A 24,343-nucleotide genomic window follows, 5' to 3' on the forward strand; every position below is an offset into this window, starting at 1 on the left:
TCTTGTTGTTGTGCTTGTTATTTCTTGTTTACAAATGTGATTGATTTGTTTGTTGCGTTTTTATTCCACCGTGCATCCTATATTTGATCCTTATTTACAACAAAAAGTGTAGAGACCCAAACTTGTAATAAGTTGGGTTCGTCGATGAAATTCAGAGCCTCGTTGACGAGCAAATATTGAGCGGGTCAGAGAAATATCCGGAATTGGGCTTAGCGACGAATTTATGGCTTTGTCGACGAGCTGTGTGGCGGATTCATCGACAGCTCGTCAACAAAGGCACCGCCTCGTCGACGAGTTTGACTTGGTCAAAGGTCCTATAAATATCCATTTTGGTTGCTTAGAAGCTAAGTTTCTCCCAAAGCTCTCTCTCTCTCTCTCTAAATTAGTGAAAATCCTCTCTCTCTCTCTAAGATTCTTCGCCGTTCGACGTTCGTTTCTAAAAACGGAGGTTCCTGCGTGGATCAAAGGAGGAAGTTCTACAACTTTAGTGGATTGGATCATTGTTTTGAAGATTTTCGAGTTTTCTCAAAAATCAAGGTAAGGATCTGATTTCAATTTCGATTGACTGTTTGGATAGTAGTCGAAATTATAGTAAGGTTATGTTATGTGGTTTTTAGGTTTTGAGGATCCTAGGTTGTTGGTTTGGATCATTTTTGTACGTAATTTTGTTTCAAGTTTAAGGTAAGGGGAATTTGATTACAATAGTATTTTGTAAAAACTAAACCGCTAAAAAGTTGGGCTATGCTTATATGTATGATTTAACTGTTTATTTGCTAAATTCTATAGAGTAGAAATGCCGGTTTTACGATTTTTCGGTTTTGGTAAAAATATAGATTTTGGCGTATGGTCTCCAAATTTTTCAAAATTTCTTTATTTATATTATTATGTATGTAGGAGTTGCCTGAATCCCTTTATTTTATTTAAATGGTGTTTATTACATTATATACTATATAGCGGATTTTTGTTTAAATTAGTGTGACGTGTGGACGAAAATGAACTTGTGAACATTTGATATTATTAATATGGATTATAGGAATAGAGTTCCAACTTGTTATACTGGAAATGTGGAAAACAAAGGCCGGTTATATACCGAGTTGTATCTAGGGTAAACCGAGAGGATGTGTGCCGATTTATACCCGATGTGATTATCTAAATTTGTGAAAATACTAGAAATGCACAGGTTACTATATTTTGTTATAAATTGTATATATGATATTGGAATCACAACTTGCTACCAAAATAAGTTGAAAAAAACTTTAGTGATGGGGTTGAAAAATACTCTAAACTATTATAAGTACGGTTCCGATGCTGGCAGTACAGTGCAACCACACTTGAGGGATCAGTGTGGGTACTTAAGATAGTCGACTTGCGTGGAGTTTGTAAATTGCTGGTAAAAATAAACCAGGGGGCGATCGGAATAGTAGATGCTTGGCATTGTCTGTATGAATAGGACACTGTTAGAGGTATCAGTGCACAACTCGTGCCACGGGGGTAAACATGCAAACTTGTCATACCAAGCTGGTAGTTGTTCTAATATTCATATGCATGATTTAAATACTTGAATGTGCAGAAAAATCCTATATGTTACAGTATTATAAAGAAATGATCCATATGTACGAATTTTTATGAAAATATGCATATACGCAGTCACACACTATTGTAACACTTTCTTCCTTACTGAGAAGTGTCTCAACCTATTATACAACCTTTGTTTTCAGGTCCATCAAGTCGTCGGTCCTCGTAGCTAGAGGGACTTGGTAGGATTGTTTTTGGTTTAGCTTATTTAAACGTTCAAATCATGTATTACTTAGATGAAGTTCCTTTTTGGAGGGTTGTAATAACATGTTATATTCTATGTTTGGATTTATGTACTTGAGGATGTAATAGTAAGCTCTGGTATAAGTCTAGCAGAAATCTTAATGAATGTTTATGTTTTTCCGCAACATTTACATTGTAATTATGTATGGTTTATACCCATATGTCTAGTTTTAGGGCGGGATGTCCATGTATCTTGAACAGATACAAGTATTTTGCATTTGGATTAACGGTACTGGTCCGTATAAAAGGGTCGGGTCGTTACAAAAAGGCTATCCAAATGTGGACTTTTGTTCATGTAGAAGAATGCATGAGGAGAATGCAAAAATAGTAGAATGGAAAACAAACCCAAATATAACAAAGACAATTGACACTCTTTACAAGAAGATTAATAGCAAATTTGATTGGCCACATAACTACGGTTGTAGAAACAATCTAAAACACATTATCATTTAGCTTAAATATGCTCCTAATAAAATTAGCACTTAGAAACTCCCAATAGCTTTTGCACCTAGAAACTTTCATGTTTATTTCCAATCTTATATACATTAAATACCAAGTCATGCACATCGGTGAAAAGTATTTATTTCAAGAAAAGATCACTTTCAACTTTAAGAACCTACTTTATCTCATTTCCTGCATTGTCATTCACTTAACCCCCTTACCTGCATAATGTGTTAATCTATTTCCATTTTCCACCCCCAATTTGGTTACAAGATTGGTTTCTAAAGGACCTACTAGGAAAATATAAAACAACAAATTAAATAGGACAGTAGAGGAAACCAAATCACAACATATTAAATAAAAATATATGAACAATTCATGTTAAATAAAAATTTTTACCTGCTTTGTGTAGCATCATAATGGTGATTAGGGTTTAGTTTTTCATATGATAGGAGGTTAATATAAGGAATAGATGCAATTCTTAAATTAGGCAGACAAAAAAAAAAGCAACAAATTAAATAAATCAGCAAAGGAAATCAAGTCATAATAAAATTAAACAAAAGTATATGCACAATTCGGTTTGAATAGACAATTTTACTTGTTTCATAAGAGTTCTTTAAGCAACTTCATAGGACGGTGATTAAGATTTTTGGCTTTTTGATATGATTGGAGGTTAACTGAGGAATTTAAATGTTGATTCCATTTAAATTTTAGAAAATAGGTTTTGCAACTTTAGGTAATGTTGACCAAGTTCACAATGTGATTCTATGAGAGGAAGAGTTTGGAATGAAGAGCATTTGAGAGAGATATATAGATAGATAAATAGATAAATAGAGAGAGAGAGAGAGAGAGAGAGAGAGAGAGAGAGAGAGAGAGAGAGTCCAAAATTTAAGCATGTGTGTGTTTGTGTGTGAATGAGTGAGTGAATGCGGGTGAATGGAGAACAATGGGTGCAGAAGGTAGTAAGGAAGGTGTGATATTTAATAGGCTATAAGGTTAAATTAGCAACCAATAAGGTGTAAGGAAAATTTAGAGTAAACAATTAGAAGTTTTTAAAAGAATAAAATAATTGTAAATTTTAGAAAATTTCGAATCAACAATTAGAGGCTTGTGAGGTTAGGCTAATGTCTTTTAATATATTAGTGTGTCTATATATATATATATATATGTATGTATGTATGTATGTATGTATATGTATATTTATATTTTATTGGGAAGCTCACCATGCAAGCCATAGAGAACTCATCAACACACAAATAAAGGTCACACAATCAAATACTCCCACTCCCTTGATTTAAAAGGCCTAATTGGCATCACATATTGAGATAATTTTGAGTAATATTAAGCCATCAACTCAACATGTATAGTGGTGGTCCTGTTTTACTCGTATGTCGACTTGCGAACTCGGAGTGCTACATTTTTGACCTCTTGTGGAAAAAAAATGGGGAAAGTGCGGCCCAAGACCCACTTATTAATGTGTGAGTAAAACAAGACCACAACATGATATGTTAAGTTGGTAGTTTAAGATTATTTAAAAGTACTAATTAAAAATACCATATGGGATTTGAATTTATAGACCCATGAATTTATAGTTTGATTTGAATTTATATTTTCCATGAGGATACATGACAAATTTTCTCTAGAGATTATGAATTTGAAATCTCAAATTTGAATTTGAATAAATATAAATAAATTTTAATATAATTTTATATTATATCTCATTTAAATTTAATATAAACTCAAATCCGTCCCAAGGATTATTGAATTAGAAAGTAATAAAAGAGGAGAATTTGGTGCTTGCGTGGGCATGGAAGTCGATAATAAAAACGAGCAAATTGGTCAAATTTATGGCTTGGAACTTGAAGTGCTCATCTGCCTCGAACGCTCTCATCCAACCCGATTCCGAAGCCTGACCCAACATTGCGGGGACGAGCTTCCGCGCAACAGTATCGTATAAACTTCGTACTCTTCCCGCCGTGACACGCAGAGGAAGAACCAAGATGCCGGTTAAGAAAGAACTCTGCAGAAACTTTCAGCGCGGCAGGTTCTCTTTTTCTTTCCCCAATATTTTTCCTCATCATTCTTCTTCTTGTCATTATTTGTCTGTTGCATGATGCATGAGGAGAGGAATTTTAGCTCCCGTTCTCAATAAATTGTCGATTCTTGCTGCTTCATGCTACCCACTCCAACCCGTGTTTCAGTGTTCGTATGGTTGAAAACTCCTTAGCTCATTTGGGACGAGGAATTTTGCCTGGGACCAGGTGTCCATAGCTTCCTTCAACTCTGGCAGGCTTATTTCTCTTATTAGGGTTACTTTGGTATGAGTGGTTGGCCTTATGATGGGAAGTTCTGTAAATGAGCTGTTTGTTGTTGGGGGGTGGGCATCGGCTCTTATTTTCTCACACTGAATATTTAAAATTTGGGCATATTTATTTTTGTTATAGGTCGATTACCTATGTTATATATTTATTTATTTGATAACAAAAGAACAGATTTCGTTGATAAGAGGAATGTTATTTTGTTATGTATAAACTTGCTAAGTGCCAAGTCTCTTATATGGTGTTTTGGGAGCACATATTTTGGACTTTGGATTTGGATTTGGCTGGGTTTGGACAAAATGTAATATAATTTTATATTTTACTTTGTCCAAATCTACACAAGTCCAAATCCAAGACACCTTCCAAACATAAGATTAGGCTTTTTTTTTTTTCATGAAATTTCTAGAAAATTTTTGATTGAAGCTTTTGAAAGGTAAAAAACTAGTTTCTTATTGATAAATATATTCCATGGGTGTTTTTGTTAATTACAAAATTAACTTTGCAATAATGACATTTTGCAAAATGACATATCCATTTTGGCAATTTCAAACATTTCTAAAAACCCAACCACGCAGAATTAATTTTTTCTTTCAAACATCTCCTTTTGCAAAGGTGGACCAAACAATTTTTACAACACACGGATCAGCTCCTCTTTAAGAGTTTCTTTTCATCGGCCACAGGAGGGCCATACTAAGCTTAAGAACCATTGATCAAATGAATGCTTTATTCATAGAGGAAATTTTGACCTTTCAAATATTACGATGAATTGAAAAGGACATATTGGATTTAATTAGGTGGTTGAAGAAGGATTTATGAAAAAGAGTTGCTGAATCCAAATCCCAAATGCAAACACCCTCCCTTATTTAAAGGGAGACAATCTTGCAGTGAAAGCAAGGGAAGAGAGCTGCCCACTTTCCTTTCTCTTAAATTTCTACCAAAATGACAATCCCAAGTGAAAGTGTTACTGATAGAGATCATAGAGGAAGAAATGATGACCTTATGGATCATGGAAAAGAGATAGAGACAAGGGAATCACTTAGATATCATCTATTAATTAATACGAGAATCATCACCCAATTTATATTTGGTAAAAGGGATAAATGAAGGGTAAATTTTGTGAAATAAACATCCAAGGGCACTTAAAAGAACATCTAATAGCTAGATTTGCATCACAGTCATTCACCTGCAAGCCAAATTTACTTTTAATCAATAGATTTGTGTTTTCAGATACCAACTTTCCAACACCGACATCTCTTCTCCTTAGACCAACAGGCGACAAACAACCTCCTAACAAGCCAAATGATCCCTTTTTCCTCTACTTCCTTGACCGGAGAAAATCCCTCTTAATTTCCTCAAATGTTATTAGCTATCTCAACAAAAATTGTAAAGATAGACACGTAATACAACTTCCTAGCCCATTTGAATTTGTCTTTTGCCTTTAACTCCTCACTTAAGAGTCACCTCCTCCAACTCATTTTTCAGAAATATGCGTTTTGTAGCCTTAACATTCGAAGACCCCTTTACTTCCTCTTTTATACACAATGAATCATTGTCTTCCAAAATGCTAGCTTTTTTTAACCTTAATACCCCAAAAGATTTCTAAATTTCACTTCTTCAAAACCTCTTACCTTAAGTTTAGAGAGACCTTGGATTTGGATAAGATGTAATATAAAGCTGTATTGAAATTTGTCTAAATCCACCCAAATCCAAGGTATGAAATCCATGCTCCCAAACGCAATGTTAGTCTCTTTAAGTTTTTCTATGAACTCGAAACCTTCCCACATTCTTACGAAGCATTCACTCCAAGTCTCCCTAATCAGGGAGTGAAAAGAATGATGATCACTCCTTATCTTCTGAAGAAAATTGGGTTGGACCTCCTTGATCTTAATTGACTTTAGCATGATAGTAGAGTGAACAAAAATTGGTCTAGACAATTCCTCTTATCAAAGCTTGGTGAATTCATTCGCCCACTCTCCACAAAACAAGAACCCATCCAAATGATTGGCTACCACCATCACCCCACCAATTGACCAAGAAAAAGAAAATATTCTCCAAAGGAAGATTTCTAAGCCCATACCACCTAATAAAACTATCAAAGTTTGTGCGCTTGAAGAAAACTTGACCCTCGTGTTTTTTCCTGTAGGAAATTTGACTACATTGAAATCACCCCTACAATCCGTGGACAACAAGATCCAAAAACAGAACATAACTCATCACAAAATTATGAACAAAGAGTAGGCTAATAGGACCATAACCGGAGGTAAACCACCATTAATCCTTCCCTCAAACTTTGAGAAAAGCATAAAAAGGAAAAAAACATATTAAACAATCAATTCTTGAAACAGTTAGAGTATCTCATAAATTAATACCGCTAGTCACCCCCAAGAAGGGAGAAAATCTCAATCCTTACAACTACCATTCCAAATACCCCTAACCACCCCCATCCACACTCTCAAGTTTGTTTTCTTGCAACAAGACAATAATAGGAGAATGCTTAATCGAAAACTTTGTGATTAACCCTTAATCTTGTTATGGGCCTCTTAACGTATCAGCTAGTCACCCTCTCAACTCGATGACTTTACCTACATTCCCACTCCCCTACTTCCGACACAAAGGTTTTATTGAAGAGTTGGCTAACATGTTTCGGCTCTGCAACCATTGTTGGGTGGTAGGGGGAAATTTTAATGTTATAAGGACCTCTAGGGAAAAGTTTAGGGGATCTAGGGGGACTAGTAGCATGAGAAATTTCAATTATTTCATTAGGAATTGTGGTTATGGGGATGTTCCCTTGAACCATGGTTGTTTCACTTGGGTAGCATCTAGGGACATACAAAGCCTTGACCCACATCGATAGATTTCTTTTTATTGATGTGTGGGAAGACTTTTTCGCGAATATTGTGCTAGAGGTATTGATTAGGCCTACTTATGATCACTGCTTGATTCTTTAGGATTCCAACCCCAATAGGGCTTAGATTCCAGAATATGTGGCTTTCACATACTTCTTTTTGTGATCTCATTGGAGTTTAGTGGAAGGAGTGCCACGTTCAAGGATAAGAGGGCTTTAAGTTGTTGAGAATGTTGAAATTTGTCAAAAATAAGCTTAAGGTTTGGAATAAGGAAATGCTTTAGGATATTAAGGAGAAGAAAATAACATTTTGAGTGATATTAGTGTAATGAATAGATTAGAGGAGTGTGGCTCATTAGTGGAGGAAGATAGAATTTGAAGGGTACACCTTAACAATGATTTGAATGTGCTTTGGATGAGGGAAGAGAGGAGTTGGCATCAAAAGTCGAGAGTTGGTTGGGTTAGAGAGTGCGATTGCAACTCTAGGCATTTTCATAGGGTGGCTAATGGAAGGAAGAGGAAGAGTCTCATTAAGAAGTTGGAGGTAGATTCGGGGTGGTGGTGAGAGATTATAAACAAACTGAGGATGAAATCATTAACTTTTATGAAGGGCTGTATAAAGCTGAGTGTAAGAATAGGGTAATGGTGGGGGTGCTTGATTGGAAACCAATTGGGGATGAGGTGGCTAAGTGGCTGGAGAGGCTGTTTGATTTGTAGGAAGTTAGAAGTTGGATATGGATAGAGATGAAACACTAGACCCCAACAATTTCACAATGGCTTTCTTTCAAAACAATTAGGAAGTGTTTACTATTTAAAGATGATGTCATGGTTATTATTATTATTATTTTTTTGAGGAATCCCATAGGAGTGGAGAGGTGTACTAGAGCATGAAAACTCTACTTTCATTGCTTCTATCCCAAACAATGATAATTTAAACCTGTTAGTTTGGTTACTAGTGTCTATTAATGTAACAACCTGCTTATTTTACTATATTTTTTTTTCATGATAATAAAATTGATATAATAACCCAGCAGATCATAATCAACCTGAACCCGTGGGTACTAGGGATGTATCAGAATACAACACGGAAGCCTAAGCAGCAGGAAACAGAAAATCATATACATCTCATTTCACCAGTCAATACAATACTAGAATTTACTACATCCATTGTAATATATATATATACAACCCAAAAGAGTCCTAGGGTCACCTTCCCAAAAAATCCATTTGATCCTATCAAAAACACTTACCCTTCAGAAAGGGTGGATCAACTGTAACTATCTCTGCGGAGCTTTATCCGCTCTCCTATCGGGGGCTCCTGAAATGTTTATATAATTCGAGGTGAGACACCTCTCAGTAAGGGAAGATAAACTAATACTAGTGTGTGACAACATGAGTATCTCCGTGTTATGCACAAAACCATATATACACATATTTAATGTAACTGTCTGTATCATATCTGGGAAAACATATATAATCAAATCATGATAGAACATACTGAATTTCTATAAACATAATTCGTCTCATATGATAATAGTACAAAAACAACCCTGGAAGGTTAGCTGGCTGGTGTCATGTCTTGCCCCCACATGATTGGGTTGTGTGGCCCGAAGGCGAGACCTGACAATGGCTGGCCGATCACTGTCAAGTCAAAGTAAATGTCTGTAAGTACGATGGGTTTGCCAAACCTGGTCCGTACACTAGGGGCGCCAACATTTCAATAAACCACATCGACTATCCATCCTCACGCTACCCCGTACGACAGCGATAACACAATATCATGATGATCATGAACACATAGCTACGGTACCGTGCAAGTGTAAGCCTAAACCAAGCCAATCAGATTCTGATAACATATAACATATTTCAAATTGTGATACATTGCTATTTCATAATAATAGTTGTCATTTCAACATCATCATATCACATTTCATATATATAACATGAAAATCATCGGTCCTTACGCCGACATTTCGTATTCTATTAATCACGGCCCATACGTCGTATCACATATCAAATAAAAGGCTCAGCCCATACGCCAGCATATCATATTAAAGGCTCGGCCCATACGCCGGCATATCATGTAAAAAGCTCGGCCTGTACGTCGGCATATCATGTGAGAACATCTTCGACCCATACGCTGGTATATCATATAAAACTCTCGACTCGTACGCCGGTATAATATAATAAAACTCTTGGCTCGTATGCTGATATATCATAATAAATTTTGTATCATTTATCATATTCTCAGAATTCAATAAATCATAATAAATTCTAGTCATGCCACACAAAATGGGTATTATACATATTTAAATCATATTCTCATTTACAGCAGTATTTTCCCAAACATAACACCAGTATAAAAATATGTATATATATTTTGTGAAATTAGATGCTGTAAAATTATACATACATTTTCATGAAAACAACTTGCTTAGTTTATCCCGTTACCTGATTTCTAAAAAATTCCTACAATAATCAGTTTTGTACCCGCAGGGTTCCTCGTTCAACACCCTAAAAATAATATCTTCCAGAACTAAATTTCAGTATTTCTTCGTATATAACATTTCCTATAACTATGGTAAAGCCAAATTCCAAATAAAAAGCCTTACCTTGAATCTGGGATGAAATCCAAACTAGCCCCACCGACGATCCACTCCAGCAAATTTGTAGAGAACTTCTCTAGGAGTGTCGTGGTGGCTTCTGATCGTTGATCCGACGAAGAACGGACCCAGAAATTAAGAGAGAAAGGTAGGAAACCGAAGAGGAGAGAGAAGAGAGAACTTGCGCATGAAATTTTGGCCAAAAATGAAGTTTTGGCCTATTTATACATTGGCCTTCGCCGACGAGCCATGTCATTTTGTCGACGATGTCAAGAAGGCAATTCATCGACGAACTCTTATCCTTTGTCGACAAAATTCAGTTTCGCCAAAACACCCTCTTGGTATCTTCTCGTCGACGAAACACGTCGCTGTTGACGAGTCCCTTATGTTCTCTCGTCGACGAATCCCCTGTGTTCGTCGACGAGGCCCTGTTTAAATATAAAATTCAATTTCCTTTTCCCCCTTCTTCCATTATTTAAATACCATAATTTCTCCGAGTCACTACATTTTCCCCTCCTTATAAAATTTTGTCCTCGAAATTTACTATCATATGATTCATCATCCCTTAAAAGCAAAATGGTCTACTTATTTTATTATTTACCCTCTCTTATGGTGGAGGAATACCGTGGTTACATTCCAAGTCCTGGGAGATTACATATATATAAAATAAAATTCTCCTAAAACTAAAAGACTACTTATTAATTAAACCACTACATGTACCTACAAAAGAAACATTACCTATTATTACACTTTCTTGAATAATTGTGGATATCTTTGCCTTATCTGTTCCTCGAGCTCCCATGAAACTTCTTCTATTGCATGATTCCTCCACAAGACTTTCACCAAAGGAATCTTCTTATTATGTAATTCTTGCACTTTCCTATCCAGAATCTGTATTGGCACCTCCTCATAAATTAGTGAATCACTGAGCTCTAATTCACCGTAGCTAATAACGTGAGAAGGGTCCAGAACGTATTTCTTTAACATGGAAACGTGGAATACGTCATGAATCCTGGACAACATAGGTGGCAAAGCTAGCCTATAGGCAACCGACACCATTTTCTCTAAAATCTCAAACGGACCGATAAACCTTGGGATAAGTTTACCCTTCTTCCCAAATCGCATAACCTCTTTTAACGGAACTATTTTCAGAAATACATGATTACCAACATCAGACTCCAATTTCCTGCGGCGGTTAGCATAACTCTTCTGTCTGCTCTGAGCTGCACTGATTCCATCTTTGATGAGTCGAACTTTATCATATGTTTGCTGTACCAGCTCTGACTCTATAACTCGCCGCTCGCCCATCTTATCCCAAAATAAAGGAGAGCGACATCTCCTACCGTAAAGTGCCTCAAATGGTGCCATGCCAATGCTGGCCTGATAACTGTTATTGTATGCAAATTCTACTAGCGGCATAAACTGAGTCTTAGCTACCCCCAAAATCTAACACGCATGCCTGAAGCATATCTTCTAATCCCTGTATTGTCCTTTCAGTCTGCCAATCTGACTAAGGATGGAATGCCATGCTAAAAGACAACTGAGACCCTAGAGCTTCCTGCAAACTTTTTCAAAAACGTGACGTGAAACGTGGGTCTCGATCTGACACAATGGATACTAGCACCCCATGAGAACGAACTATCTCCTGAATATAAATCTTCGCCAGACGGTTGAGGGGGTAGCTGATCTTGATAGGTAGGAAATAGGTGGTCTTAGTCAAACGGTCTACAATCACCCAAATCGCATTCTGGTCATGTAATGCAGGCGGCAGCCCTGAAATAAAGTCTATAGATATATGATCCCGCTTTCATTCTGGGATAAATAGCAGTTGCAACTGACCTGCTGGTCTCTGGTGTTCAGCTTTTATCTGTTGACACATCAGACACTGGGCTACATATTCTACAATTTCTTTCTTCATACCACTCCACCAATAAGATTTTCGTAAATCTCTATGCATCTTCGTACTGGCCGGGATGAACTGTGTATAAGGATCTGTGAGCCTCCTCTAAAATGGTCTTCCTGATGTCAGCATCAGTTGAAACACATAATCTGGAACGGAATCGTAAAGTTCCGTCATCTGCAATACTGAATTTCTCCCCCTGACCATTCTGCACTCTGCCTAATATCTCTGCTAACTCTGGATCATGTTTCTGAGCAGCTTTAATCCTTTCTTGCAAAATAGGCTGCACCACCAAACTAGCAATACAAGCCTGAGAACCACTCTCAACTAACTCTATGCCGAGTCTCTCTTGATCCATCATAATCAGATATTGGATTTCCATAGCTGCCAATGCTAGACCCACAGACTTCCTACTCAAAGTATCAGCTACCACGTTCACTTTCCCTGGGTGGTAAATGATAGTGCAGTCAAAATCTTTAATGAGCTCCAACCACCTTCTTTGTCTCATATTTAATTCCTTTTGAGTGAAAATGTACTTTAAACTCTTGTGGTCAGAGAAGATTTCGCACCGTTCACCATACGAGTAATGCCCCCAAATTTTCAATGTGTGTACTATTGCAGCCAATTCAACATCATGGGTAGGGTAGTTCTTTTCATACTCTTTCAATTGCCTGGACGCATATGCTACCATCCTGTCATGCTGCATCAGTACACAGTCAAGTCCCTTTAAGGACGCATCACTGTAGATAACATAACCTTCACCTCTTGACAGGATAACTAGTACTGGTGCCGTAATAAGCCTCTGTTTCAACTCTTGAAAACTCTACTCACAGCTGTCGTCCCACTCAAACCTGACATTCTTCCTAGTCATTCGTGTCAGAGACCCTGATAATGCTGAGAACCCCTCAACCAAACGACGGTAATACCCAGCTAACTCCAAGAAACTCCTAATCTCTTGGATGTCCTCGGCCTAGCCCAATTCACTACCACCTCAATTTTATTAGGATCCACAAAAATACCATCTCCTAAAATGACATGTCCCAAAAACACAACTTTCTCAAGCCACATTTACTGAACTTGGTGTACAATTTCTTTTCCCGAAGCGTCTGTAGAACCTGCTTCAAATGCGTCTCATGCTCCTTATAGCTTCTCGAATAGACTGGTACATAATCAATAAAAACAACAACAAACAGGTCCAAGTATTGGTGAAAAATTCTATTAATTAAATCCATAAATACCGCAGGAGCATTCGTTAAACCAAACGGTATAACGAGAAACTCATAATGCCCATATCTGGTCCTAAAAGCTATTTTCAAGATGTCTTCCCCTTTCACTTTCACCTGATGATAGCCTAATCTGAGGTCAATCTGAGAATACACCCGTGTACCTTGAAACTGGTCAAATAAATCATCTATACGGGGTAGAGGATACTTATTCTTGACTGTCACCTTATTAATTTTCCTATAATCTATATACATCCTCATAGACCCGTCTTTTTTCTTCACAAATAATATTAGAGCTCCCCATGGAGATACACTAGGTCGTATAAAGTCCTTGTCAAGCAAATCTTGCAATTAATTTTTCAATTCTGCCAACTCTGTTGGTGCCATTCGGTAAGGTCCTTTAGAAATCGGTGCTGTACCTAGAAGCAGATCAATAGAAAAATCTACCTCACGATCAGGTGGCAAACCTGGTAACTCATCTGGAAAAACTTTCGTAAATTCCTTTACTATTGGCGTACTAGCGAGTTTCAATTCATTCCCTGACATTTCCTTTACAAAAGTCACGAATCCCTGACAACCATTCTGCAGTAGTCTCCTCGCCTGAATAGCTGAAACAATCTGAGGTAGAGATTGCACTCATGACCCTACAAATCTAAATTCTGGTGTTTTTGGAAGTCTGAATATCACTTCTCGTGCATAACAATCTATACTGGCAAAATTAGCTGCTAGCCAATCCATACCAAATATTATGTCAAACCCATGCATATCTAGCACTATCAGATCGGCAGACAAAATTTTTCCCTGAATATCAACTGGACAATCCCGGAACACCCTACTACATCTCACGGTTGACCCGATCGGTGTAGATACCTATATTTCAGTGTCTAACAACTGTGTTTCTGCCTCACATAGTCTAGGACACTCCAGAGACACAAACCAGTGTGTGGCTCTTGAATCAAATAATACAATAACTTTAAAAGAAAACACGCTAACCATACCTGTCACCACGTTGCCGGCTGTCTCAGCATCACCCGGCGTTAGAGGAAAAACTCTGGCTGGAGCAATATTCCTCTACTAGCCTCCACATGGTGCTTGATGTCCTCCCCGGTACGGTCTAGGAGCAGGATTTGCATCTGGTGGTGTAGAGCAATCTCGCACTAGATGTCCCTATCTACCGCAGCGATAGCAGACAGCTCGTCCCAGTCGACACTCTCCCCAGTGTCTCCTCCCACAAGTCTGACAGACAGGAGGATTCTGCACTGTCTAAACCTCACGATGTTCAGTCTCTTGCCTCCGTCTTCTGCCATAGTTTCCTCTCCTCCACTGACCCTGCTGGTAGCCTGAAGATGTAGATCTCTTCTTCTGTCCTTGTTCCTCCGCATCCATACGCTCACCAACCTCTGCCAGTGCTACTCTGTCAATTAACTCAGTAAAATCGTGAATCTTTAGTGCCACCACCTGTTTGTATATGCCTCTCCTCAATCCTCTTTCAAACTGTCTCGCCTTCTTTATCTCATCAGGAACAAAATACGGAGCGAAGCAAGAGAGCTCTATAAATCACGTCGCATACTGCTGGACCGACAACTGTTCCTGCTTCAAACTCAGGAACTCCTCCACTTTAGCCTCCCTAATAGTGGCTGGAAAATACTTGTCAAAGAATAATTCTTTAAACCGGTCCCATGTCATGGCTATCGGCGTCATCCTCTGCTGCTCTAGAAGTCTCACAGCAGTCCACCACCTCTTAGCCTCTCCTGTCAATTTATAGGTGGCAAAGAGAATTCTCTGTTCCTCCGTATATTGTAGCACCATCAAGACTTTCTCAATCTCCTGCATCCAATTTTCAGCAGCTGCAGGATCAACCCCTCCTGAAAATGCTGGAGGATTCATCTTAGTAAACTTCTCTATAGTGCATCCATGGCCTGCAGACGGACCTCCCTGGTCTCTAAAGCTCCTAGCGATCTTAACCATAACCTGCTGAGCCACGCTGCGTAGTACTATGTCAGAATCAGTCTCGCCTGCACTCGAGGGCCCTGCTCCATCACTGCCACTCGCATGGGCACTACCTCCTCCTGGGTCCATTATGAAAAACATTAAACATAACTTAGGAATCTTATCCTTATAATTTACCCACCTATCCTAACCTCTTATCTTAACATTTTCAGCTCATCTCTAATCCCAGTCCCGCATTTTAGGAACACAATCCGACAATAGTTTACTATGATTTTCCTGAAATCGTCACTCCAGGAAAAACATAGAAACCACCACGAAAGTCCTGCCTCTAGACTGTAGAACAACACCTTAAATCCTTTTCCGATATTCTGGTATCGTTTCCGTTGCACTCTAAAGTCTATAGATACTAGCAACCTAATTTTTGATACCAAACTGTAATGATCTGCTTATTTTATAATATATTTTTTTTCATGATAATAAAATTGATATAATAACCTAGCAGATCATAATCAACCTAGACCCGTGAGTACTAGGGATGTATCAGAATACAACACGGAAGCCTAAGTAGCAGGAAATAGAAAATCATATACATCTCATTTCACCAGTCAATACAATACCAGAATTTACTACATCCATTGTAATATATATATACAACCCAAAAGAATCCTAGGGTCACCTTCCCACAAAATCCATTTGACTCTATCAAAAACACTTGCCCTTTAGAAAGGGTGGATCAACTGTAACTATCTCTGTGGAGCTTTATCCGCTCTCTTATCTGGGGCTCCTAAAATGTTCATATAATTTGGGGTGAGACACCTCTCAGTAAGGAAAGATAAACTAATACTAGTGTGTGGCAACATGAGTATCTCCGTGTTATACATAAAACCATACATACACATATTTAATGTAACTATCTGTATCATTTCTAGGGAAACATATATAATCATATCATGATAGAACATATTGAATTTTCATAAACATAATTCGTCTCATATGATAATAGTACAAAAACAACCCTGGAAGGTTAGCTGGTTGGTGTCATGTCTTGCTTCCACATGACTGGGTTGTGTGGCCCAAAGGCGGGACTTGACAATGGCTGGCCAATCACTGCCAAGTCAAAGTAAATGTCTGTAAGTATGATGGGTCTGCCAGACTTGGTCCGTACACCAGGGACGCCAACGCTTCAATAAACCACATCGACTATCCATCCTCACGCTGTCCCGTACGACAGCGATAACACAATATCATGATGATCATGAACACATAGCTACGGTATCGTGCAAGTGTAAGCCTAAATCAAGACAATCAGGTTCTGATAACATATAACATATTTCAAATTGTGATACATTGCTAATTCATAATAATAGTTGTCATTTCAACATCATCATATCACATTTCATATATATAACATGAAAATCATCGGCCCTTACGCCGACATTTTGTATTCTATTAATCATGGTCCGTACGCCGTATCACATACCAAATAAAAGGCTCGGTCCGTACGCCGGCATATCATATCAAAGGCTCGGCCCATACGCTGACATTTCATGTAAAAAGCTCGGCCCGTACGCTGGCATATTACATGAGAACATCCTCGGCCTGTACGCCGGTATATCATATAAAATTGGCCCGTACGCCGGCATAATATAATAAAACTCTCGGCCCTTACGCCGATATATCATAATAAATTTTGTATCATTTATTATATTCCCAGAAATCAATAAATCATAATAAATTCTACTCATGCTATACAAAATGGGTATTATACATATTTAAATCATATTCTCATTTACAACAGTATTTTCCCAAACATAACACTGGTATAAAAATATATATATATATATATATATATATATATATATTTCTGAAATTAGATGCTGTAAAATTATACATACATTTTCATGAAAACAACTAGGTTAGTTTATCCCCTTACCTGATTCCTGAAAAGCTCATACAATAATCAGTCCTGCACCCGCAGGGTTCCTCGTTCAACACCCTGAAAACAATATCTTTCAGAACTAAACTTCAGTATTTCTTCGTATATCATTTCCTATAACTATGGTAAAGCCAAATTCCAAATAAAAAGCCTTACCTTGAATTTGGGATGAAATCCAAATTAGCCCCATTGACGATTCACTCCAGCAGATTTGTAGAGAACTTTTCTAGGAGTGTCATGGTGGCGTTGGATCGTCGATCTGACGAAGAACGGACCTAGAAATTAAGAGAGAAGGGTAGGGAATTGACGAGGAGAGAGAAGAGAGAACCTATGCATGAAATTTTGGCCAAAAATGAAGTTTTGGCCTATTTATACATTGACCTTCGTCGATGAGCCACGTCATTTCGTCAACGAGGTCAAGAAGGCAATTCGTCAACGAACTCTTATCCCTTGTCGACGAAATTCAAATTCACCGAAACACCCTCTTGGTATGTTCTCATCGACGAGACCCTTATGTTCTCTCGTCGACGAATTCCCTGTGTTCGTTGACGAGGCTTTGTTTAAATATAAAATTCAATTTCCTTTTCCCCCTTCTTCCATTATTTAAATACCATAATTTCTTTGGGTCACTACAATTAAGGTGTTAACTAAGGTCCTTTCGAGAAGGATTAGGGAGGTGCTGGGGGATATGTTAATGGTTATTGAGTCATTTAGCATTATTATTACATGGTAGAGTTACGTTAGTGAGTTAGTAAGGGTATTATGGTCATTGGCATTGTACTTGACATATATTATAAAAGAGGGAGAGGCTTATCATTGAAGTTAGATCTTCCATTTTACCCAATTATTCAACATGGTGTTAGAGCATGATTCCAAAACCTAAACCCTAATTGTTACAACCACCATAAAAAACCGAAGCCCAAAACCCTAAACCTGCTGCATGTCTACCATCATAGAAGAATTTCTAGCTACACTATAGGCCTAGAAAACATCCAGCAGCTCCCAGAAGTCAGACCAGTCACTGGAAATTTCTTGGGCGACATTGCCAGTTCAGGAACACAAAATCTACTGAAGATTTTTCAAAAACAATACCATAGTCACCCACAGACACTGCCGATCTCCCCCCCCACTGAAATCCCATCTCTAGGAAGTGCCCCACGCGCCGGTCGAAGGCAGCCCTGGGGCCAATCCCACACGCAAGCGTGTGAAGCTACTTTCAGGTATGTTTTGGACCTGAAATCATCTAGCATTGATCGAATGCCTCTATAAACATGTTGATGGAGTTTTTTGTGATGCTTTTTGTCCCAAGATCTCACATTTTTTAATTGCTCATGTGCGGCACCTAATGAATGGTTGTTTGATGCTTCTTGAAGCTGTTTATGAATGGTTATTGAGTTTATTGGGTCTGAAACAGTGGGATTTGTTGCGTTTATTTATTTATTTATTAAATGTTCTAATTCCTTCCATATACCAAAATATCAAGCCGTTGGGCATGTGTTTTGCTCAACAATCCATTTTTTGTTTTGATCATGCACTCGTGGTAATTTGTTAGTTGTTGTTCAGTGTTAGTAAAGTTCATTGGTGACTCTCTTGGAGCAGTGGTAGTGTTCATAAGCTGTTTTTGTGAGGCTGTGGCAGTGTTATTATAAGTTGGTGATTTGTCCGTGGTAGTTTTGGTGGCTCACCTCTCCAATTGTTCTAGTGCTGTGTGTTGGTTTCTTGTAGTGTTCATATGCTGTTTTTGTGAGGTTGTGGCAGTGTTATATATGTTTGTTGGTGATTTTTTTGTGGTAATTTGGGTGGTTCACCTCTCCGATTGTTCCAGTAATGTGTGATGGTTTCTTGGGGTTGCGTTTGAGTTTCTTGGTGCTGTGGCAGCCTTGTACTTATTTATTTGTGACTCGCTCATGGTGCGTCACATTCGTGGTTGTTCTGATTGTTCTAAGTTTGCGAGTATTGGGATGGAGTTAGCAAATCCCAAAAGTATGGTTCCCTTGTTAGTCACTTGTTTGAGTGAACCATGTACTGTGACTATATCAAAGGAGGAGTATTCAAGGATTGTACAGTATCAATCGTCTCAACAAGCATCTTATCACATTGCATCTTTTGCCCAGAAAGCTAATCCTATAGTTTGTATGTCATCTGGTATCTTTCCCACTAGTCCTTAGGTTATCGATTCTATTGCCATTGATCATATAACAACTAACAAGTGCAACCAACTTCTTTTTGATCTCCAATATCCTAGAAATCTGCCTTAAGTTACCCTTGCTAATGGGTCCACTATTGCTGTTATGGGGATAGGAACAATAAATCTACTCCTTCCATCTCTCTTTCTTCTGTTTTGTACATTCCTAGATCCCTTTTCAATCTTGCTTACAAAGCACTAAATTGTTTAGTCACTTTCTTTCTTGATTTTATGGTTATTCAGGATTTGAAGATGAGGAAGACAATTGACACAGGATATAAGGCTCGTGGGCTTATTACTTTGAGTTGCTTTCTCCTCCCATTTCCTGCACAGTCGTAGCTACACCACTTCAAATCCATTGTTACCTTGGTGATCCGTCCTTGGACAAGTTAAAATAGCTAGTTCCTACATTAAGTTATGTGTCTAATCTTGAGTGTGAGTCTTGTCAATTGGGAAAACATCATTGTGTTCCCTTTGCTTCCCAGGTTGACATATGGGTGGTTAATCCTTTCATGCTAGTCCATTATGATATTTGGGGTCCTAGTCATGTCACATCGAAGTTGGGGTTTTGATACTTTGTTACATTTGTTGATGACTACTCCAAGATGACTTGGTTATATTTAATGAAAGACCGTTCTGAGTTGTTTATTATCTTTTGTGCCTTCTATTCTCAAATAAAGACTCAATTTGATATGCCAGTCAGGATACTTCATAGTGATAATGCTAAGGAGTATGTCAGTACCCAATTCACTACCTATATGACTAATTTTGGTATGATCCATCAGTCCTCTTGTGGCTAGGCTATACAACAAAATGGAGTTGCAGAGTGGAAAAACAAAAATATTCTTGAAGTCACTTGTACCCTATTGTATCAAATGAATGTCTCCAAGGTTTTTTGGAGTGATGCTGTGCTCACAACTTGCTCCCTCATCAATAAAGTGCCATCCTTTGTCCTTGGTGGTAAAATCCCATATTTAGTTATCTTCCCTAAGGCTCCTTTGTTCTCCTTTCCTCGTATATTCGACTATGTGTCCTTTGTCCATCAGTTTACTCCAGGAATGGATAAGTTGGATCCTCGTGCTATCAAATGGTTTTTTCTAGGCTATTCCTATACTCAAAAGAGATATCGATGATATAGTCCTAATTTACATTGATTCTTTGGCTTTGCTGATGCCACCTTTTTTGAGTCTACACCGTACTACTTTGATTCCTTGAGTTTTGTTGACCTTGATGAGTCCCTTCCTTTGCCTTGTCTTCTAGATCCCAACCTATTATCTGTGCCTAATCCTTCTACATCTTCATCCAATTTGAGTCCTTCTCATCGCTTGGATCATCCTAATTTGCAGGTATACACACGGTGACTGAAGGAGGGAGAGCCTTCTCCAATTTCTACTACTGAGCCTCTAATTCCCTTGTCAGATGATCTTATTTCTCATGATGTTGATCTTCTTATAGCTGTTCGGAAAGGTAAACGCACTTGTACCCAACATTCAATCTCTAATTTGTTTCTTATATTTTTTTATCACCCTCATATTATTGTTTCGTTAGCACTTTGTTGTTTGTTGCTCTCCCAAAATCCATTCTAAAGCCTTGTCCCATTTTGGGTGGAGGATTGCAATGGTTGAAGAGATGCGTGCGCTAGATGATAACGATACTTGGGATTTGGTACCTCTTCCGCTTGTTAAGTCTGTGGTTGCTTGTTGTTGGGTTACAATGCGAAAGTCAATCCTGATGGTTTAGTGGCTCGTTTGAAGGCCCACTTTGTTGCTAAGGGATATACTCAGGTGAATGGTTTGGATTATTCATACACATTCTCTTCGGTCACCAAACTTGCCTCAGTACGCTTGTTCATCTCTTTAGCCACCACTTGTCATTGGCCTTTACATCAATTAGATGTGAAGAATACATGGTGATCTTCATGAGGAGGTATATATGGAGAAACCACTTTTGTTGCTCAGGGAGAGACTCAGTATGTCGGATTAAGAAATTGTTATATGGATTAAAACAATCTCCCGAAGCATGGTTTGGTGTTTTAATGTTGTAGTACATGAGTTTGGCCTTCAACGGTGTGCGGTAGATCACTTTATATTTTATCTTCATACTCCATCTGGCAGGATTTTGCTTATTGTGTATGTGGATGACATTGTGATCATTGGTGACGATGATTGATGCATCCAAGACCTAAAGCTTTTCCTATAGAGTAAGTTTCAGACCAAGGACTTGTGACCATTGAAGTACTTCTTGGCTATAGAATTATCGAGATCTCATACGAGAACTATCTTGTCATAGAATAAGTATGTTCTTGATCTTTTAGATGAGACAGTGTTGTTGGAATCCAAACTTGTTGATACACCTATGGATCCCAATAGTAAGTTAGTGCCAGATATGGATAATTAGTTGCCTAATCTAGGTCGATACTAAATACTTGTTTGAAAGTTGAATTATCTCACAGTCACTCAATCAGATATATTTTTTGCAACAAGTGTTGTGAGTCATTTTCTTAATTCCCTATGAACAAGTCACTAATTGGTGTCTTGGAAAAGTAAGGAACAAATTGTGGTCGCTAGGTCAAGTGTTGAGTTAGAGTATAGGGCTATGGCGCGGACTATATGTGAACTTGTTTGGTTGAAGAACATGTTGAAAGAACTAGGTTTTCCACATTCTCAACCTACCGAGTTGATATGTGATAATCGAGCTGCTATTCATATTGCCTCCAACCCGGGTCTTCCATGAGCGCATAAAGCACATTGAAGTTGATTGCCACTTTATTTGGGGGAAATTTATATAGAAGCTCATTACAACTACTCATGTGAAGTTTGAGTTTCAGCTTGCTGATTTGTTCACTAAAACCATGGGAGGTGCTCGTGTGAAATTCATTGTAATAAGCTAGGAGCATATGATATATATGCTTCAGCTTGAAGGGGAGTATTAATGGTTATTTAGTCATTTAGCATTATTATTATATGTTAGAGTTATGTTAATAATAAGTGTGAATTAGTAAGGGTGTTATGGTCATTGGCATTGTACTTGACATATATTATAAATAGAGGGAGAGACCTTCATTGAAGTTAGGTCTTCCATTCTACCCAATTACTCATTGAAGTTAGGTCTTCCATTGTAATTGATGTCTTTAGCCCAATCTACTTTCGTTAGAGATAGATAGATTTTAGATGTAGTTTTGGTAGTCAATAAGGTGGTTGTGATGCAAGGAGGAGAGATAAAAAGGGTGTGGTCTTTAAATTGAATTTCAAAAAGCCTATGACATGGTTAATTGGGGCTTTTTCGTGAATGTGCAGTGGATAAAAGGGTGCCTCAACTCTACTGGTCTGCTTGTGATTGTTAATGGTTTGCTTAGAGATTGGTTTAGTACTTTGTGGGGGTTAAGAGAAGGGAATGCTTTATTATTTTTTTTCTGGTATACCTTGGTAGTGTATGTTTTGAGTAGGATGGTTTCTCGAGCTCAGGATTTGGGGGTTTAGCGATCTTTCAATGGGTAGGGAGGAAGTGAAGGTGTTTCATCTTTAGTTTGTGGATGACACCATTGTTTACCTTGTGTATGATGTTGAGAAATTCCACAAGGTTTTGATTTTGCATAGGGTTTTTGAGAAAATTGCGATGTTGAAGATTAATATGTCTAAGAGTGGCTTAGCGGGTGTAAATTTGTGTAGTAGGGATTTAGAGAATTTATATCTTTAGCAGGTTGTGAATCCCTATTTTGGCCTCTTCCTTTTGAGGGTAATCCTTTGTTTGATGTTTTTTGGGATCCAATGATCAAGAGAGTAGGGAAAAGATTAGAGGGTGGGGGGGGGGGGGGGGGGGGGGGGAAGGCGTCTTGTCTAACGCTAAGGGGTAGGATCACTCTTATTTTTGCTTCTCTTGCCAATATTCCAATTTATTTTTATCACTTTTCAAGTTACGTTCTAGGGTGGCTGGGAAGTTGGAGAAGATTATGAGAAATTTCTTGTGGTACCACCTAGCTAGTCAGGATGTTGTAGGCCTAAGTCGGAGGGGGGGGGGGGGGGGGATGTCTTGGGCTTGGTAATGTGGTTTCTAAGAACATCTCATTAATTGGGGAATGGTTATGGAGGTTTTCCTTAGAATCTAATCCTTCATGGCATCAAGCAAGTAGTAGCGTAAATATGGAATGCACAGGAATGGATGGGATTCCAAAGGGAGTGGAGATGCTACTCATGCAAGCCCTTGGAAGTTTGTTTCACAGGTAGCTTGCCTTTTATTTCCTTTCACACATTTGAAAGCAGGATTTGGGGATAAAACTCGTTTATGGGAGGATATTTGGTTTGGTGAATCTGTGTTGGAGCTGTTGGTGCTGCATTTTCTTAGACTTCCCTCCATTCATATTGCACCAATTTCAGCTTTTTATTTCATTGAGCAGGGTTCTCTTTCTTGGAATTTCCACTTTTTTAGGAGTCTCAATGACAGATTGGTTGATGAGTTAACTTGTTTGCTGGGTGTGCCCTTGCCAAATTTGACGGGGGGACACAAGGTTTTGGATTGGAGATACTTCAGGGTCTCTCCTTCAAAGTCTTTCTTTTCTAATCTTACTAAATCAGCAAACCTAGTCTCTTTTAAACAAAGTTGTTTGGAAAGCAAAAGTTCCATTCAAAATCTGGGCTTTCATCTGGCCTCTAATTCTTAACAAGATCAATAAGAACGATGTGTTGCTGATAAGGAGGCCTTACAAAGCCCTTAGTCTAGATGTCTTCATGCTGTGTTGTGAGTCAAACGGTACTTCTAGCCATATTTTCCTTTGTTGGAAGGTTGTGAGATATATGTGGAACAACCTGTTTTCTTATTTTGGAGAGGATTGGGTGGCTCTGGAGTTTATTCAGAACATTTTGTTGGTGAAGTTCTGGGGTTTTGGGAAGAATAAAAGAGGAAGGATTTTTGGGTTTGTGCAGCTTTTACATTGCTGTGGGTGCTCTGGCTCAAAAGGAATGCTAGAATCTTCAAAGATCAGAAGACGCTTTCAATTTTTCTTTGGCAGAAGTTTTTTTTTTTTGCTTCTTTCTAGGCGCATTCTTTCAGGGTTTTTGGGTTCTAATGCTGTCCGATATCCAAAAAGGATTGGAAGGGGGCTTTGATGTAATTATCTTTTAGTTTGCT

General features: G+C 38.2%; 1 protein-coding gene across 2 annotated transcripts in view; it reads left to right on the top strand.

The window, feature by feature from the left end:
• Positions 1-4,032: 4,032 nt before the first annotated feature.
• Positions 4,033-24,343, top strand: part of LOC131166819 (zinc finger CCCH domain-containing protein 16) — a 58,931-nt gene continuing 38,620 nt past the window's right edge. The window contains exon 1 of one of the 2 annotated variants that reach the window (XM_058125405.1): positions 4,033-4,303. In XM_058125405.1, coding sequence (XP_057981388.1) covers positions 4,260-4,303 — 44 coding nt within the window. In that variant the 5' untranslated portion in view covers positions 4,033-4,259. The remainder of the gene's footprint in view (positions 4,304-24,343) is intronic. The other variant, XM_058125406.1, reaches the window with a different exon arrangement.

The sequence above is a fragment of the Malania oleifera genome, chromosome 10, assembly GCF_029873635.1.
Source record: "Malania oleifera isolate guangnan ecotype guangnan chromosome 10, ASM2987363v1, whole genome shotgun sequence".
Lineage (NCBI taxonomy): Eukaryota > Viridiplantae > Streptophyta > Magnoliopsida > Santalales > Ximeniaceae > Malania > Malania oleifera.